This window comes from Saimiri boliviensis, chromosome 5, assembly GCF_048565385.1.
Source record: "Saimiri boliviensis isolate mSaiBol1 chromosome 5, mSaiBol1.pri, whole genome shotgun sequence".
Classification (NCBI taxonomy): Eukaryota; Metazoa; Chordata; class Mammalia; order Primates; family Cebidae; genus Saimiri; species Saimiri boliviensis.
The window spans coordinates 74,597,278-74,615,385 of record NC_133453.1 but is presented as its reverse complement, the minus strand read 5'-3'; the positions used below and the strand labels follow the sequence as shown (position 1 = coordinate 74,615,385).

At 36.0% G+C, this 18,108-nt stretch overlaps 1 protein-coding gene across 7 annotated transcripts in view; it reads right to left on the bottom strand.

Moving 5' to 3' along the window:
• Positions 1-14,688: 14,688 nt before the first annotated feature.
• The window catches only part of SCN3A (sodium voltage-gated channel alpha subunit 3), a 108,961-nt gene continuing 105,541 nt past the window's right edge, over positions 14,689-18,108 (bottom strand). For all 7 annotated transcript variants that reach the window (XM_074399577.1, XM_074399572.1, XM_074399575.1 and 4 more), the window contains one exon: positions 14,689-17,914. In XM_074399577.1, coding sequence (XP_074255678.1) covers positions 16,719-17,914 — 1,196 coding nt within the window. In that variant the 3' untranslated portion in view covers positions 14,689-16,718. The remainder of the gene's footprint in view (positions 17,915-18,108) is intronic.

Below are 18,108 nucleotides of genomic sequence, written 5' to 3'. Positions count from 1 at the left end.
TACAGATTCAGGTTAAATTCCGTATCTCTGTAGAGCGTTGCCTAATATTCCTAGTCTGAATGAAGGTATTATTTCCCCTTACACCCTTCCTGAATGCAGAGATTTTTTTTTTTAACTTCCGTTTAATGTACTTTGTTTTGTTTATGTTGCTCTTTAGTCATTCCACCAAACTACAAGTTCTTAATTGCAGGGGTCAACTTTGTCCATCGTGTTTTCCACTGCACTCAGCGGATTAGTTAGGATAGATTAAATTTTGCTCTGGTAACAATAGGCCCCAAATACTGATGGCTTATAACAAATGTTTTCTTCTCATTCATGCTTCATGTTCATCACTGTCAGTTGGGGATGCTCCATGTCTCCTCATTTCGGAGCAAAGCTGAAGGAGCAGCCACTGTTTCAATCTTTGCCAGTGGTCTAGCAAAAGGAAAATAGAACTATTGAAAGTCTCAGAAAGGCAGTTAAATGTTCTTGCCAGAAAATGGCCTTATCACAAAAACAGGCTACTAAAGGGAACAAATATCATGGGTTTCCTCTTAAGCAAAAGGCAGGCCAGAAAATATAGTCAATATATGTGCCTAGAAGGGCAGAGTACTAGAAAAACTCAATGAACAGCTCCAATGACTGTAACACCACCACACTATTTCTTGTATTTATAATAAATATGTGCTGAGAGGATGAATGAATGAATCAATCAAGAACTAATGGAGCTAACATGAATAAAATAAAAATGTGGACTATATTATAATAAAGTATACAATTCTGTTTAGTATAGATTTATGAACAATAGAATAAAAAAATTTCGAAGCAATTCTAGTCAATGAAATATTTATATGCTTTAAAATCTTTTTCCCTTAAAAACTACTTGATAGCCTTTCTTATTACATTATAGAACTATGACATAATTTTAAATTACACATTTTACTGTAAAAATACATGCAAAAGGAATGACAATTTTAAAATGTGATTTTGGTATCCATATTTCTAAGAGTAGAAACTATTATTTTACCATTAGTGGCTTTATCAGACAACTGATTGCTATAATCAAATACACAGCCTAGGTAGATTAACCAGCACAATCTATTTTCTCACAGTTCTGGAGGTTAGAAGTCCAAGATCAAGTTGCCAGCAGGATTGATTTCTTGTGAGGCCTTACTTCCTGGCTTGCTGTGTCCTCAGATGGCACTTCTTCTGTATATGTGCAGAGAGAAAAAGATTTCTATGGTGGCCTTGTAATAAAAATACCAGTCTTCAGAGGTAAATTTTTTTTCTAAGATTTGTATTGGCACCAACATGTTATACATTATTGTATTATACTCTTTTTTTCTCTTTTTATTGTGTTCTTCTCTTTTTAGACTTCTAGATTTCTCTTTTGAAAAAGCTCTCTGTTTCGTTCCATTTAGCTTCTTTTTTTATCATCCTGTGCAACTCATAAATCTTTTAGTCATTAAGTTATCAAACACCCAACTCAAACTGGCTTAAGTCAAAAGTAAATGTATTGGCTCTGTTAATTGGAGCCAATGATTCAAATATAGGCTCCAAACTTCATATTCAACTTGATCAAAAGTGAAAGACTCCCTCTCCATTTTTAGAAATCGCCTTTTTTTCCTTTATTGGCTGGGAACTAAGAGACAATATGACCACCCAAATGTTCACACTGTTGTATTGTTTCAGCAAACTCAGTGTGCTATGTTCTTTTGTGAAGACAGTCAGATGTAGTCACAGGGCAGAAACAAGAGAAGATCAGGAAAACAAAGCTTATGACAACAGGTCCTAGAAAGAGGCGGCACAGCGCACCATGCAGGGCCACATGGGAAAGCACCAGGGTGGGTCCAGAGGCAGAACTTGGAGGAGATAGGCGTGTGCCTAAGTCACAGACTTTAGGGGAGTTTCAGCAGGAGGCAAGATAGGGCTTGGTCATCAGTTTAGATTGGTTAGTTTGAATAACGTCAGTGGACTCTAAGCAAAAGGGGTGTTTCCTAGTTGCCTGGTACCTAGCACTGGGATGATTAAGGCAGAGGAATATTGCCCTCTTGACATGTATGGGCCAGACAGAGGAGGCGTGGCTCTGGGTTGATTGGTTTGCATATCAAAGATATGCTCCTGGCTGACTGCTCTCTCTGGGAATTGAATAGTCTTGGGAGATGCAGTCTCTCCCCAGCCAGAAAGATTATTAAAGTGCCAAAACATCATAATATATAGAAAATAAAAACTACAAATATACCCAGCAGGAAAAAAACAAATTTGAATGACTGTTTATCCCCCCGATAGTTTGGATGGTATTTGTTTTAGTCTAATTTGACCATGGGCCATGTGCCTATATTGAACCAATCTCTGTGGGGGGTAAATGGAATATATTGACAAGTCAGGCCTTGTTACTGTGCCCATTCATGAAGCTCTGGAAAGTAAGGTGATTGTGGCTGAACTGTATCGATCGATGATGATTTTCCACAAGAGAAAATCCATGTGACCTTACCACATAAAGGGGAACAAATGCTGGACAATCCAAAACAACTTAAGGCCATTGCATGGTCTATATTTGAGTTCTTTCAGTTTTGATCCTAAATTAGGATTGACACCACTGAAAACCAAACCGAACCAAACCAAACAAAAAAACTGAAAGGTTGACTTTTTTTTTTTTTTTTTTTTTTGCTCTGATATAAAGGTATCTGCATTTCACAACAACACATGATTTTGTTGACACTTTGACTTTCCATGTTACTTTAGTGATGTCTTCAGTTGATTCGGTCATGTTTGTAAATCAAATACAACTGAGAAAACATAATAAGAACATTCAACATTTGTGCACGGTAGATTAGGATAACTGGTACCTGTAATTCATATGTCTCAAATTAACTACTGGTTCTAAGACCAACTAGTTGTTATAAGAGTAAAAAGTAATCAATAGTTGCTTTTGGCAGGTTGTGGTGACCCACGCCTGTATTCCCAGCACTTTGGGAGGCCAAGGCAGGAGGACAGCTTGAGCCCAGGAGGTCAAGACCAGCCTGGGCAACAAAGTGAGAACCCGTCTCTACAAAAAATACAATGATTTGCTGGGCAAGGTAGCGTGTGCCAGTAGTCCCAGCTACTTGGCAGGCTGCGGTGGAAGGATTGTTTGAGTCTAGGAGGTTGAGGCTGCAGCAAGCCAAGATTGCGTCACTGTATTCCATCCTGAGGCGACAGTGAGACTATCTCAAGAAAAAAAAAGTTGCATTTTAATAGTTTCAAAATGTCACATGTATACCATAATTAAGATTGCATTTTTAATAAAAGCGTTTGTAATGATATAAAGGGAGAAATACATGAAAAATGAAAAAGAAATAGGACAAAATGCAGAATTTGTTGCATGTGAGTACCTTCTCCCGAGGCAGATTCATTTTTGTAATTGCATTTTGGGAAGTTTAGCATTGTTCTTCCCTTAGCACACGCTAGATACTCAGCAAGGGAGATAGCAGGCAGTGTAGTTGGGAGAGTGGTGGAAAGGCAGCCCGGAACTCAAAATTAACCACAGAAAAATCTAACATGAAGGATCTTCCTCACTCCATCTGGTCAATTAAAAGTAGGCAATGGCTGACATACACTGATATAAAGGTCATGGCATCTTACTGTTAACATAAGGTATACTGGCAACTCATTGCACATTGCTTACTGCAACCATAACTAACCCAAAGCGTTGCCAATTGGTTTTACCAGGAATGGTACCCAAGCTCTCTCTCCTTCAAAACGACCTGCTCTCCAGAATTATCCGTCTCTTTATTTGGCCTCTGACCCACTTCCTTACTGCAGTGTTTTTGAGATGACAGTCTGAGAGATAATCCATTGAGACAGCGGGGAAAAGAAGATGTTTTTAATCAAGGAGATCTCCTTTGCAATTTCTGCTTACTCTAGACTGCTAGTTGATCTTTCCACTTTACAAATGAGAACAAAGGGTTTTGCCACAACTTCTAAAATGTTAAATGCTAAATATGCATGTTTTCTTTCTACCTTACAAATAACAATCTTAGGAATAAAAGTAGTTGCCTTTTTGTAATACCTATCTGATATGGTTTGGATATTTTGTCTCACCAAATCTCATGTTGAAATGTGACCACCAATGTTGGAGATGGACCTAGTGGGAGGTATTTGATTCATGGGGCAGAATCTCTCATGAATAATTTGGTGCTGCCTTCTTGATAATGAGTGAGTTCCACTGTGAATTCACAAGAGGTCTGGTTGTTTAAAAGAGCATGGCACTTCCTCCCTCTCTCTCTAGCTGTCTCTCTTCCCATGTGGTATGCCAGCACCCACCCCCTTTACCTTTTGCCATGACTGGAAGCTTCCTGAGGCCTCCCCAGGAGCAGATGCTGGTGCTATGCTTGTACAGTCAAATTTGTGAGCCAAATAAACCTGCTTTCTTTATAAATTATCCAGCCTCAGATACTACTTTATAGCAATGCAAATGGACTAACATACCACAGTAGGCCACAAACACATTATCTAATTTAATTCTGCTACAAATCCTGCTTGAATAGTATTCTTACTTTACTGATGAGAAAAGTAAGATTCAGGAAGATGAAGTAACTACTTTAGGGTTGCACAGTAACCAACTGGGAAATTCAAGTCCAAGTCTTCTTGAATCTTTATTTTTTGCTGTTATTCATTCTTTAAAGTGTAAAAGAAGCAAAAGTATCTAAACTTAAAACATGAAAATTGTAAACTATTTTAGGAAAGAACCATTTGGACATTGTTTTGGATGTATTTTTCCATATAAATTACAGTGAGGTAGTAAATATGTCCCTAATCACTGAGATACAGTTATATGGTATTATACACATGTATGTGTATGAAGGCATTCCATACTGTTATATGGTATTTTATATATATATATATATATATATATATATATATATATATATATATATATGATGGTATTCCATATTGTTATATGGTATTTTCTTTGCCTGAGTGGATGTAGTACAATGATAATTTACTGTTAAATTTATGACCAGACAATTTAGATTGTATGCCAAGTAAGCATTTTTTGTGGGATTTTTTTGTGTACATTTGGCATTGTCTACTAAGATAAACTTCATCTGTTCTGTCAAACTAACTTAGAAAAAAAATTCATATGTATTTATTCAAGTGACTAGGAAAATTATGAATTCTGCAAACCAGAATTTTGTTTTAGAAATGAGTAACTGATGGTGGTGAAAGGAGAACAGAGTGATGTTGGTCAAAGGCTACAAAGTTTTCATTAGCTAGGAGGACTAAGTTCAAGAGATCTGTTGTGAAATAGGGTGAATACATAGTTAATAACAACATATTATATTCTTGAAAAATGCCAGCAGAGCAGATTTTAAGTGTATTCACCACAAAAATGATAACCATGGGTGGTAATGCATATGTTGATTAGCTTGCTTTAGCCATTGCACAATGTCTATCTATTTCAAAGCATTGTATTGTACACAATAGTAAGTTTGTTAATTAAAAGAAAACCAAAGTAAAACATTATAAAAGAATACTTATTCTTCACAAACCCAAAAAAAGAAATAAATAATTGAATTAGTACTTGACATAAATGATTTGAATTTCTATATGGTATAATTTGCTTTTATTCTGAAGAACTTGTTTTAGTATTTCCTCAACAGCATTTCTGCTTGCAAAAATTTCAGTTTTTATGTGTCCTTATATTGCCTTCATTTTTTAAATATGATTTTGCTGGAAGGAAAATTGTTTTAACATTTTTTTTTTTTACTTTCTATGCTTTGAATATGCCACCCAACTGCCTTCTGACCACCATTTTTTCAGATAAGAAAGCAATTGTTAACCTTATTTGGGTTCTGTTGTACATGTATATATTTCTTTGTTTTACTGAATTCAGGATTTTGGTTTTCGGCTTTCAACATTTTAATTATGTTGTTTTTGGTTTTATATCTCTTTGCATTTATCTTACTTGGAATTCATTAAGCTTCTTGAATGTGTAAGTGATTTCTTAATTCAAATTTGGGAAGTTTTCAGTGATTATTCCCTCAAATATTTTTTTCTTTTCTTTGTCTGTCTCTTCTCTCTTTCTGGAACTGCCATTACACTATGGTGGTGTGCTTAATGATGTGGCATGTATTTCAAAGGCTCTATGTTTTTGTTTTGTAATTTTTTTCTCTCTGTTTTTCAGACAATCCCATTGATATATCCTCAAGTTTGCAAATTATTTATTTTGCCATCTCACATTTGAAATTTTCTAATAGATATATTTTTTTTCTTTTTTGAACAGAGTCCCACTCTGTCACCAGGCTGGAGTGCAGTAGCCCCATCTTGGCTTATTGCAATCTCTGCCTTCTGGCTTCAAGCGATTCTCCTGCCTCAGCCTTCCAAGAAGCTGGGACTACAGGGTCACACCACCATGCCCCAGCTAATTTTTGTATTTTTAGTGGAGACGGGGTTTCACCGTGTTGGCCAGTGTGGTCTCGAACTCTTGACCTCGTGATCTGCCCACCTCTGCCTCCCACAGTGTTGGGATTACAGGCGTGAGCGACTGTGCCCAGCCTCTAGTAGATTTTTTTAACTTCGATTATTGTGCTTTTCAACTCCAGAATTTCTGAACTTTCCTTCCCCACAATGTTGTTAATGTTATTGTTTGCTTTTTAAAAAATGTTGTTCAATGATCAGCTGAACTAATTCTGTAAAGTTTATTTATTTATCCTACAGTGTGTAGCCTCTAATGTCCCTCCTCAGATTGTTTTTCCTTGTTTTTATCTTTTGTCTTCGGTACCTTGTTGTTGTCCTTGGAGCAGCATAAGCCACTATTGGTCAAAAGATGTGCATAAGTCCTTTTAGACAGGTTTTTACCCTTTACCATTGAATATGCATGTGGCTTGGAGGCCACTATCTCAGATAATAATGATTGGGCTTTTGGCTCCATGTTCAGCTAGGGACTTGTGAAAGAAAGTTAAATCTTAGGACCCCAAAATCACTTAGCCCAGGGAAAACTCAAGTTAGGAATGATGTCAGGCAAAGCTGCCTCCAATTTTATTCTTAAGTAAGATAACTACAAGGGTGAAAAACCTACATACCTCCCCACAATTTGCCCATGAGTAAATTCCTTATTGGCCTCAAGATCTTTAACATAAAACAATTCTATTGTATTTTACCCTGGCAATGTAAACTAATAGCTTATCCTCACAGGTACAGGGCAAAAAGTAATTCCTCTGCTCACCTGAGATGTATGCATATCTAACTGCTACATCTGCCTTATTATTTATATAAAAATACAGATTCACTGAGCCAGACTAAATCGTGTATTCACAATTCACAAAAAGGCTCAATGAAAGTGCTGATCAAGGACTCAAAAGAATGCAATCTTTGTCTCTCATCTAACTATGACTGGGAAGCCCCTGCTTCAAATTGTCCTGCCTTTCTGGACTGAACCATTGTACATCATACACATATTGATGGATGTCTCATGTCTCCCAAAAATGTATAAAAGCAAGCTGTGCCCCGACCTCCTTAGGCACATGTCATCAAACCTCCTGAAGTGGCATCCTTAACCTTGTTAAAAGAAACCTTTAAACTGATGGAAACTTGTTTTGTATTTTAGGTTCACAGACTATAGCTTGGAGTTTTCCTCTCTGATAGCTCCAGAGGGAGCACAATCTTGGACAAGAACACAGTCTTTCACTGCTAAGGATAAGTGTAAATTTATTTTTAATCCTGGTCCCCTAGAAGTCACCCTGGGTCAGAATAGCTTACTGTTCCATCAGTGTTTTATCAGAGATGTGTTTGAGTCCTGTATGCAAGTGAACCTTTCCTCCTATGTTGATGGGTTTATTTACAGCTTGGGGAATGCTTTCATGTCTTCTGATTTCTCCTGAGTGGATGCAGCTGCCTTCCTGACCTTCAGTAAGGCTGTTTTTAGTTGCCGCTTTCCCTGGTTCACTCTGTTAAACTTCTGGCTGCTCTGAAGTTTTGCTTGTATCATGGAGCTACCAGCTTTCTCTAACTTAATGTTCATCATGATCTCTATTGTTTTTGAAAACTCCATAGGCATGGAGTTCTCCACTTTCTATTTCAAATAAAGTCAGTTTCCTCAAGAACTTCTGTGTAGCTCTTTGTCTTTATGACTTGACTTCTCCCCTGGGCAGAACTCTGACACTGCCACAACAGCACTGGGGACAGGATCTTATTTTTCCCACAGTGACACTCCCTCTTTAAGGGTAGGCACTGGATGGTGGGTGGCAGCCCTTCTAGACTTGCTAGAAGACATTTCTGGTGTGAAAACTCTGTCTTACGAGTGTCTTGTGGTGGGGTGATTAGAGCCCCAAGATTCTTTGTCTGCCACTCTTGGGGTAGCACTTCTACCCCATGGATATAGATAGGACAAGGGACAGCCAGTCCTCTCGGCCATGCCTATGTGGAATAGAACCCTTGTAATATGTGGCTGGCAGTGGAGGAGATCATGGAGAGAAGTGAAAGCTATGCTGGTCCTCCCAAGGCTGGAAGCTACGGTCAAAAGGAGTCCCTCACTCTTGGAGTGCCCAGGATAAAGCTTCTGTAAGCTGGAACTGAGGGAGGGGAGGAGTGGAGGAGGGGAGTCAGTGTGGCTTAAATACCACAGACTCTTACTTTTTTTTTTTTACTGACATTCGGTCGATTTTCAATGAATATTTCTTGATTTATTGTATATCTTTTGGACAATTTCCAGACAACTTAAATAATTGCTCTAATTTTTACCTCTTAAATTGTTTAGTTGGTGAGAGTGTCCTCTGAGTTTCTAACTCTGATATTCCAGAAGACTTATCTAATTTATATTTTTCATATATTGCTGGGTTTGGTTTTCTTATATTACATTTATTTTTTACCCATTTATGTTAATGGTAAAATTGTTAATAATTTTTCTTTCTATTATCTCCTGTCTAGGTTTGTTATCAATGATTATTCTAGCTTCTAGAATGGGTTTGGAAATATTTCTTTCCTTCCTACTTTTTGAGGAATTTGTATATGATTATCGTTTCCTTACCTACAAAACCATATGTGTTTTGTCACTGATTGTGGTGGGGCATGATTTTTAACTATTGATTACATTTTTCAAAGTTTATAAAAAATTTTAGTTATTTTACCTCCTGTATTGATGTGCTATTTTTATTAGAATATATTCATTTTATTTTACACAACTTTTAAAAAAATATATATTTTAGGCCGGGCGCGGTGGCTCAAGCTTGTAATCCCAGCACTTTGGGAGGCCGAGGCGGGTGGATCACGAGGTTGAGAGATCGAGACCATCCTGGTCAACAGGGTGAAACCCCGTCTCTACTAAAAATACAAAGAATTAGCTGGGCATGGCGGCTCGTGCCTGTGATCCCGGCTACTCAGGAGGCTGAGGCAGGAGAATTGCCTGAACCCAGGAGGCGGAGGTTGCGGTGAGCCGAGATCGCGCCGTTGCACTCCAGCCTGGGTAACAAGAGCAAAACTCCGTCTCAAAAAAAAAAGAAAAAAAAAAAAAAAAAAAAAATATATATATATATATATATATATATATATATATATATTATTGCATTTTAGGTTTTGGGGTACATGTGAAGAACATGCAAGATCGTTGCATAGGTATATACATGGCAATGTGGTTTGCTGCCAAAATGTAAGTTTATAGTATTCTACCTGAAGTTTTCTCCCTTTTTCATTCCTCATATTGTTTACTGTTTTTGATCAATCTTGCCAGAGCTTTAAAACATCTTAGTTTTTTTCTAAGAATCAACATTTGTCTGTATTTATTCTATTACTTTTTTATATTTCATTAACTACCTATTTATATCTATGTATATCTATCTGTCTGTCTGTCTGTCTATCTATCTATCTATCTGTAAGCTATCCTCCTCCTCATCATCTCACTGCTTCTGTTTTCTTAGGGATTATTTCCTTGTTTTTAAATTATTCCTCAGCTTGCTAAATTTTGGCAATATTTATTTTTTAATAAAATGATTTCTTACTATAAATTTACCTCTAAATATTGTGTTAGCTTCATATAAGAATTTCTTTTCTTTTTTGTTATTTTAAAATTTTGAGACAGAGTCTTGCTCTGTCACCCAGCCTAAAGTGCAGTGGCTGCATCTCGGCTCACTGCAACCTCTATCTCCCAGGTTCATGCAATTCTTCTGCCTCAGCCTCCAAAGAAGCTAGGGTTACAGTTGTATGCCATCACATCTGGCTATTTTTGTATTTTTAGTAGAGACAAGGTTTTGCCATGCTGGCCAGGTTGATCTCATACTCCTGGCCTCAAGCAACCCACCTGCCTCAGCCTCTCAAAGTGCTGGGATTACAGGAGTGAGCCATCGCTCCCAGCCTTAATAATTTCTAGTGTAGTAATTTTATATTATAAAAATATTAGTTTCTAGCTTTCGTTTTTCTTTTACCCTTAATTTATAAAGAAGTGTATTTTCAGATTTGATAATTTCTGTTAATCTTTCAAGTTCCCTGCTACTTTTTCCTATCATTTCTAATATGCTAGATTAAGTTTTGGTATCAGATATTATATTTTTTAATTCTCAAACTTTCTTTTGGTTCCTTTTGTCATTTCTATCTTTCTTCTGATATTTCCTATCCATTTATTAACAGCATTATGAACATATATTCTTTTGCAATTATTGGGTATAATTAAGTAGCTGCTTTGGAATTCTTCTCAGTCAATTTCATCTCTTGGGCCTCCATTGCCTGTATTTTCTTTTGAGCACTGTAAAAAATATTTTGTATTGAAAACATTGTTTGGATCTTTAAGCCTGAGCCTGACTGCTTAAAGCCTTTCCCACACATGCAAAACTCATGATCATTCAGAGTTAGGCAGTTTCTATGCTGAATTTAAGGCTTTCCTTCCTTGGTTCTGCCACTGTCCAGCTCTAATGGTTGTTTGAAATACTGTCATCTGATTCTCAGCAAGCAACACTATAGATTTCTATCTGAATTTCAGCTCAATGCTGATTGGATTCTCACCTCAGGCAAAGTCATAAAAAATAAGAAACTCATCCAATGCTCTTTCCTTCTCCTGATTTTCTGGTCTTTTTTTGGGTCACTCTCTTGTACCTTCATAAAACTGTATTTTTTTTTTTAGGACTTATAGTTGGTATCTCTCTGAGGGTTGGTTTGATATTAGTTGCCTCACCATTTCCAGAAGGGGAGACTGGAAATATATTTTTAAGCCTTCAAGTGTATTTCAAAAAGTTAAATTATTCTCCTCCTCCTTCTTCTTTTTCTTCCTCTCCCTCCTCCTGCTCCTTCTTCTCCTCTTCCTCCTCCTCTTCTCTTTCTCCTCCTTCTTCTCCTCCCACTCTGGGCCTCAAGCAATCCTCTGGCCTCAGCCTCCCAAAGTGCTGATACTGTAGGCATAAACCACTGCACCTGGCCAGACACTTACTTTGTAAATGCATTTTAAAACATAATGCATTTTTTTAAGTGACACATATATGAAAACAATCATTAGACTTATTTCAAATGTTGCAGATTTCTTCATGTGTCAATAGGTGAAGCTGTTAACTGTAATATCCAAAGATCCTTTTAGATTTTTCTGTCCACTGGAGCTATCAATTATTTAAGAAAGTATGTTAAAATCTTTCATTGAGAGGTATATTTGTCTGTTTCCTCTTGTGATTCATTAGGGGTCTCACTCTGTCACCTAGGTTGGAGTACAGTGGAACAATCTCAGCTCACTGCAACCTCTGCCTCCCAGGCTCGAAGGATCTTCCCACCTCAGCCTTCTGAGTAACTGAGACCACAGAGGGAGATCTAAGGTGAGAGGCTCACTTGAGTCCTGGAGGCCAAGCTGGCAGTGAGCTGCAATCCTGCCATTGCACTCTAGCCTGGGTGACAGAGTGAAATCCCGTCTCAAAAAATAAAAGATTTTTTTCTTGGTCTTTGTTGTTCTGAAATTTTATTAAGATATGCCTGAATATGGCTTTTTAAATTGTATCTCTATTGAGGATTTTTCATGATTCCTGAATGTTAGCATTTGCCTGTTATCAATAATAGCACATTCTTAGCTGTTGCGTATTTATATATTGAATTCCTCTCTTATTTCCTTTTTTCTTGGAACTCCATTTATGTTACATCATCTCATACTTGCTTTATTTCATCAGATTTTTCTTATATTTCATATTTTTGCTTGTGTAGTTTTATTCGTAATTTTTTCACATCTTCCAATTCACTATTTCTCTCTTTAGTTTTATGTAACCTGCTAGTTAAATCCTGCATTTTTTAAACTATTACTTTTTTAATTTATAGAAATGGTATAATATTCCTCTTTAATTATGCTGCATTATTTTTATCTCTCATTCTCCATATTTTAATCCTTTTATTCTTTTTTGTATCATTAAGCATTCATATATTCTATATCTGATGACTACTGTATGTTCTCTCTTTAATTCTGCAGGAAATTTCACTTTGTTTTCTCACCGTTTTGTTAATTTTTCTTATTATGAATTCATGTTTCTTGGCCTTTGTGGGAAATCTTTGAGGCCTCGCTTGATGTGTGGTCGTGTGCCCTCTCAGAAGGAATTTTAGCTAGTTTCTATCAGGAGCCTAAGCTAGCAACTTGGGCCCACTTAAAATTAAATTTTTGGCTTCCATTGTTTTGTACTAGGCTGATGGTATACATTTGGACTATAAATCCAGGTGGGTTCTGAGTGTACTAGGCTGATGGCATACACCTGGGCTATAAATCCAGGTTGGTTCTGAGCGTACTAGGCTAATGATATACATTTGGGCTATAAATCCAGGTGGGTTCTGAGCCTAGAGTTATAATTTCAAGAGATACTTTTTTCCCAATAAAAATGAAGATAAGACAGACGAAAAGAAGACAGAAAAGTTTGTTGCCTAGTTTCCTAGCTGTCTTTGCAGGGTTGATTTTTAAAAAATGCTTTCATTAAGTGTGTAGCCTTTTGTGGCTTCTGAATTCATGCAGGATCTGTAATCCATATATGGTATCAAATCTTTGACTTCTATTTTTTTGCATGCAGGCAATCAAAAGCAAGGAGGTCACTGTAACATCACAAAGAAGAAATAATAGCCATAATTTCAATTATTTAAAGCATCCTTCAACTTTATGGTATAAAACTTTTTGAGGATAAGAGTTTTCTTTCTTTCTTTCTTTTTAAAATGAGGCTAAAGCCAAAGCCAAATGTTGTATTTCTATTTAATGTTATCTTAGTAATGTTTCTAAAAGTCTATTGACAATATACATTTTTTTCTCATTAAGTATTGCCCATATAGAGGATATGACTCATTTTGAATAGGCAATTTGATTTTGAACATAGCATTTTAGAATTAAAGGCATACCAGAGATAAAATTCAAATTCAGCATCTCTATTAATGGGAAAATCTGAGGGGCTAGAATTTGATTTGCCTGCATTACACAGCTAATTTGATGCCAGAATGGAAACCGAAAGCCAAATGTAAGGACTATCCAGTTCTTTTTACCTTTTCTATTTCCACAAAAATGGTCACCTAAGACTTTCTCTATGATTATTCAGTGGTTTAAAATACACAAAATGGTTGTCATGTTATTTTACCACATACTAGTTTTTTGAAAAGTATTAAGATAGATGAATTTATATAGCCATCATCTTTTGGCTACACTATTTGAAAACCAGAATACCAATTTTTCTCTTCATGCAAATGTTTTCTCTTTATTAGAAAGTGGCCATTTAGTATCATTTATCAGCAAATTTAAGTTTTATTTCATAGTATTGTTATTTCTGTGGCCAACTTGATTGGCTCTACCTTCTTTTTCAAAACAGATTTCTACCATGAAGTTTCGTTATGAAAGTAGTTATTTCAAAAATCTGTCAAATTATGTTAGCAGCTCTGTATTCTGGACAGTCTTTTCAGAAAATCCTTTAGCTAGGTCGGTATTTTTTTTAAAGTATCCTCTTTTTTCAACTGAAGTCTCTTCTATTGATTCCAGAGTATAGTCCATTAGGTATAATGCATAGCAATTAATAGATTGCTTATAGATCACTTGGCTCATGTTTATGAAGATTTTTCATTGCAATATTTGGCATCTCTGTGGTGTCCGTGAGATCTGTAAATTGACTTGAGCAGAAAGAAGCCAATGAATTCCAATTAGCCACCTTATATAATTTATTATGGGGGAATTATGAAATACATACTTAAATCCAAATTGTCTTTAAAAATATGCATTACAACTGGAGTTTTCCACTGAGAATAAAAGTTTGGTTTTGACCTCACATAAATCCAAGAGTTCCTGAAAAGAAGTTAATATAAATTCTCAATAGCTATATCATTAATACCTTATGTATACATAAGAGTTTATATAATGCATTTAAGTAACAAAGAATGTAACATTTATTAACCACCAAGTAGTTAGGAGATAGCATCAATTATATTGAGAAGATGAGTTTAGATGCTTATAGCCAAGGGAATTAATTGAAATTGACAGCTATTATAGGTAGTTATTACTATTAATTTCAAACCTGAAAGTTGGAACATGTGGACTTGAACCTTTGCACACATAAAAGTTCACAAAGCTGCTTTTAATTTGCCTTTATTCTGTAGTACTGCTTGGTGAATCATATACTAGTTTGTTGTAAAACTCATGTAAACTTTTATGTATACAAATGTCAGATCAAGCACAGGTTTTATTAATTATGTATATTTTAAACTGCCAACAGCAAAAAACAAAAACAAAAACAAAAAACCCGAGAGGCCAATAAGTGAAATGCATAAAAAATGAAATTTATTCTTTTGGCTCAATAATGATGTAGCTCACCATTCTTTTCAGTAATAGCAACTCCCTGCATGCAGTTAATCAATACACTACAGTAAATAGTTTTGTAAAAGGAATTAACATTAAACTTCTGGTTTGTGCAAAAAACAAAAATTTATATCATGTTAGGTAATTGCACAACTTTTTCACTTTGTTCATGGCTAAAAAGAACAAAGTTCATGTTCTACCTGTAATAGCTTTAGTGCAGCAGGAATTAAAAAAATAAGACTAGTCTGCATACGTAAATACTACAAAAGCTGAATTAAAAAAAAACTTCCATGAATAAAAGGTTATATTGAGGCAACCATAGTTGGTAGAAAATGATCTAAGTTTGAGTTTTTGACCAATGTATCTCCTATTGGAATGGTAGAAAATATACTATAACAAAGAAATCCATAAAACCCATTATCTAAGTTTTATTTTAGGAAATTATCCATTGAAAAATCTTATGGATTCAAAATTTGGAATTGTGATTAAAAATAAAAAGCAAAAGCATAAAGTAAAATAAATTGCCATGTCATCAACCTGAAAATAATTTTCTTATGTACAAAATGCTGACAAATAAAATTGATTATATTTTTACATTATTTATATTTAAACAAGTTTTAGACATGTTTTTAGCAAAATATGAAGTATAAGTTTTGTCACTAGGCAGTATGCAATGTGTTTCCTTGAAATCTAGAGAGATATCATATGATACTCATGTTGAATTAAAAGTGCAAAAGTAAAGGTGTTTGTAAATAATTTCAAATTATTCAGCTTGACGTAATGGACAGATAGCTGGTCGAATTCATTCTATCACCAACATGTGACATTCTTTAACCAGGACTTGTGAAGAATGGATTGAGTAAAATAGAACAGCATAGGCAATATTAGCATGCATTAGTGATAGCCTTTAAACTATGTTTAATGAATGGTACAGGATACATCCCTGTTGGAAGCTCGCAAAAGACACATACACTGTGGTACATATTTGATTTAATAGAAGTTGTTTATCAGGCTATATATATATATATATTTGCCCAAACATGCACCACAGGATAAAATAACTATTTACATAACATAGGGTATTTAATTGACATAAACTATCTGCTTTGCTGACAGCAGAAGATGGCAAAGCAATACTGCAGCAGAAAGTGAAACAACTATTCTAAAGCAATACTTTAGATATATTTTTCTAAAATGGATTTATTAGATTACCTTTTTGGAAAGCATTTGATCAAAATTAAATATAACGCTCTGAAACTTAGAATAAAATTTGCACTTGCTGAAACAGAATACTTTGCATAAAAATAATCCTTTAAATATTAGAGGAGACTTTACAGGCACATAACTGTTCAGATAGAAACAAACATAACATAGTAAAATACTTTCAAAATTAAAGTGATCTACAAAATGGAAGTAACTGAAACTGTAGCCATTACAATTCTTTTTCTGGTTTTGAGCAAAAATTTTCTCTATCCTGCAAAACACCTTTGTTTGATCATTTGAGACACTTGTAGAGTAGGACCACAGGGTTCTTGTATACTGTTTCTTCAACGTAAACCTCATTACAAAAATAGTGACATGGTATTATGAATAAACTATGAATCAGTGACCATGAAAACCACCAGAACAAATTTTGTCAAAATATGGCAGATATGGAAGTTAAAAACAGAATGGATGCAAGGACCGTACTAAAGGTGTTTGGTGTCATTACAGTGACACTTTTCACAACTCTCCCTATAGTCTAGGTAGCCATTGAGTTTCTTCTCAGCAGTGTCAGCTGGTAATAAAAACAGCAACCTCTTGTCAATTGATACCCTGTCTCACAGAGTTACAGTGACAGAGAGGTCACTGTCTTGTATAGGCACTGACTATGAGTATTTGTTAAAACAGTCAGTTTGGCATGGACCTCCTCTTGAAGTCCAGTCGACACATACACTTTACCTTCATAGGCTGTAAACAATTGAACACAAAGATAATTCTTTGTTTCTTTTTACTTTTGATTTTCTCTGACCTCTTTTCCTCTGCTTTCTTTTTCTGGTTTGTCTTTCTCAAACTTTTCTTTGTCTGGTTTTGTTACACTATCATAGGAAGGAGGAGAGGTGGTAGAGGAACTCCCATCTGTTTTTTCTGGAGTGGAGTTCCCATTTAATTTGTCAATAATCATGTCTTGTTTTATAGGTAAGTCAATCCTCCCTTTAATTGCCTCTTTGTTGTAGTTACTTGATATATTTTTTAACCTTTGCTTTAAAAGATAACATCTGAAATTACGCTGAATGATAGCAGCAGACACCTCCTCTTGTTTACGTTTCAAAGTGGTTGTAATAGGCTCATAAGAGACTTTGGAGGGGTTTGATGCCATAAACCGGTCTTCCATCTGTATTCGAAGGGCATCCATCTCTCCACTCTCACCCAAAACACGTTTTGTAAAGGCAAATAAGATGTCAAGGCAGTGGATCCGGTCACCACTGACCATGGGCAGATCCATAGCAATGAGCTGGACTTTGTTGGGTTTTGCTATGAGAAGAGGAGGATCCAGGGCAGCCGCAAAATCAGAGAGTTTAGAGAACTCTATAAACTGGGTCGCATCGGGATCAAACTTCTCCCAAACCTCATAGAACATCTCAAAGTCATCCTCACTCAGGGGCTCTGCACTTTCTTCAGTAGCAACACTGAAGTTCTCCAGGATGACCGCAATATACATGTTCACCACAACCAGGAAGGATATGATGATGTAACTGACAAAAAAGAAAATCCCAACAGATGGGTTCCCACAGTCTCCCTTAACAGAGCTTCCAGGGTGAATTGTGTCAGGGTCGCAGTCGGGTGGTGCACTATTAAGAATAGGGGCTAGCAATCCATCCCAGCCAGCAGAGGTTGTAATTTGGAACAGGCAGATCATGCTGTTACCAAAGGTCTCAAAGTTGAACATGTCATCAATTCCAGCTTCCTTTTTAACATAGGCAAAGTTGGACATTCCAAAGATGGCGTAGATGAACATGACCAGGAAGAGCAGGAGGCCGATGTTAAACAACGCGGGAAGGGACATCATCAAAGCAAAGAGCAGCGTGCGGATCCCCTTTGCTCCTTTGATCAGACGGAGGATTCGGCCAATTCGGGCAAGACGGATCACTCGGAACAGGGTAGGGGACACAAAGTACTTTTCTATCATCTCAGCCAGAAACATACCTATGGAAAATATAGAACACAGCTAAACAGAATATCTTTCACTTATATGATAGTTTTATCTTTTTAAAATGTCTATGAAAACAACAAACTTGTTATAAGTATGAGGCTTTACTAAATATTTGGATCCGCTGCTAATTGCTAATCTGACATTAGCAATTACAGATTACAGAGTTTTATTCAGTGATTCTGTAATG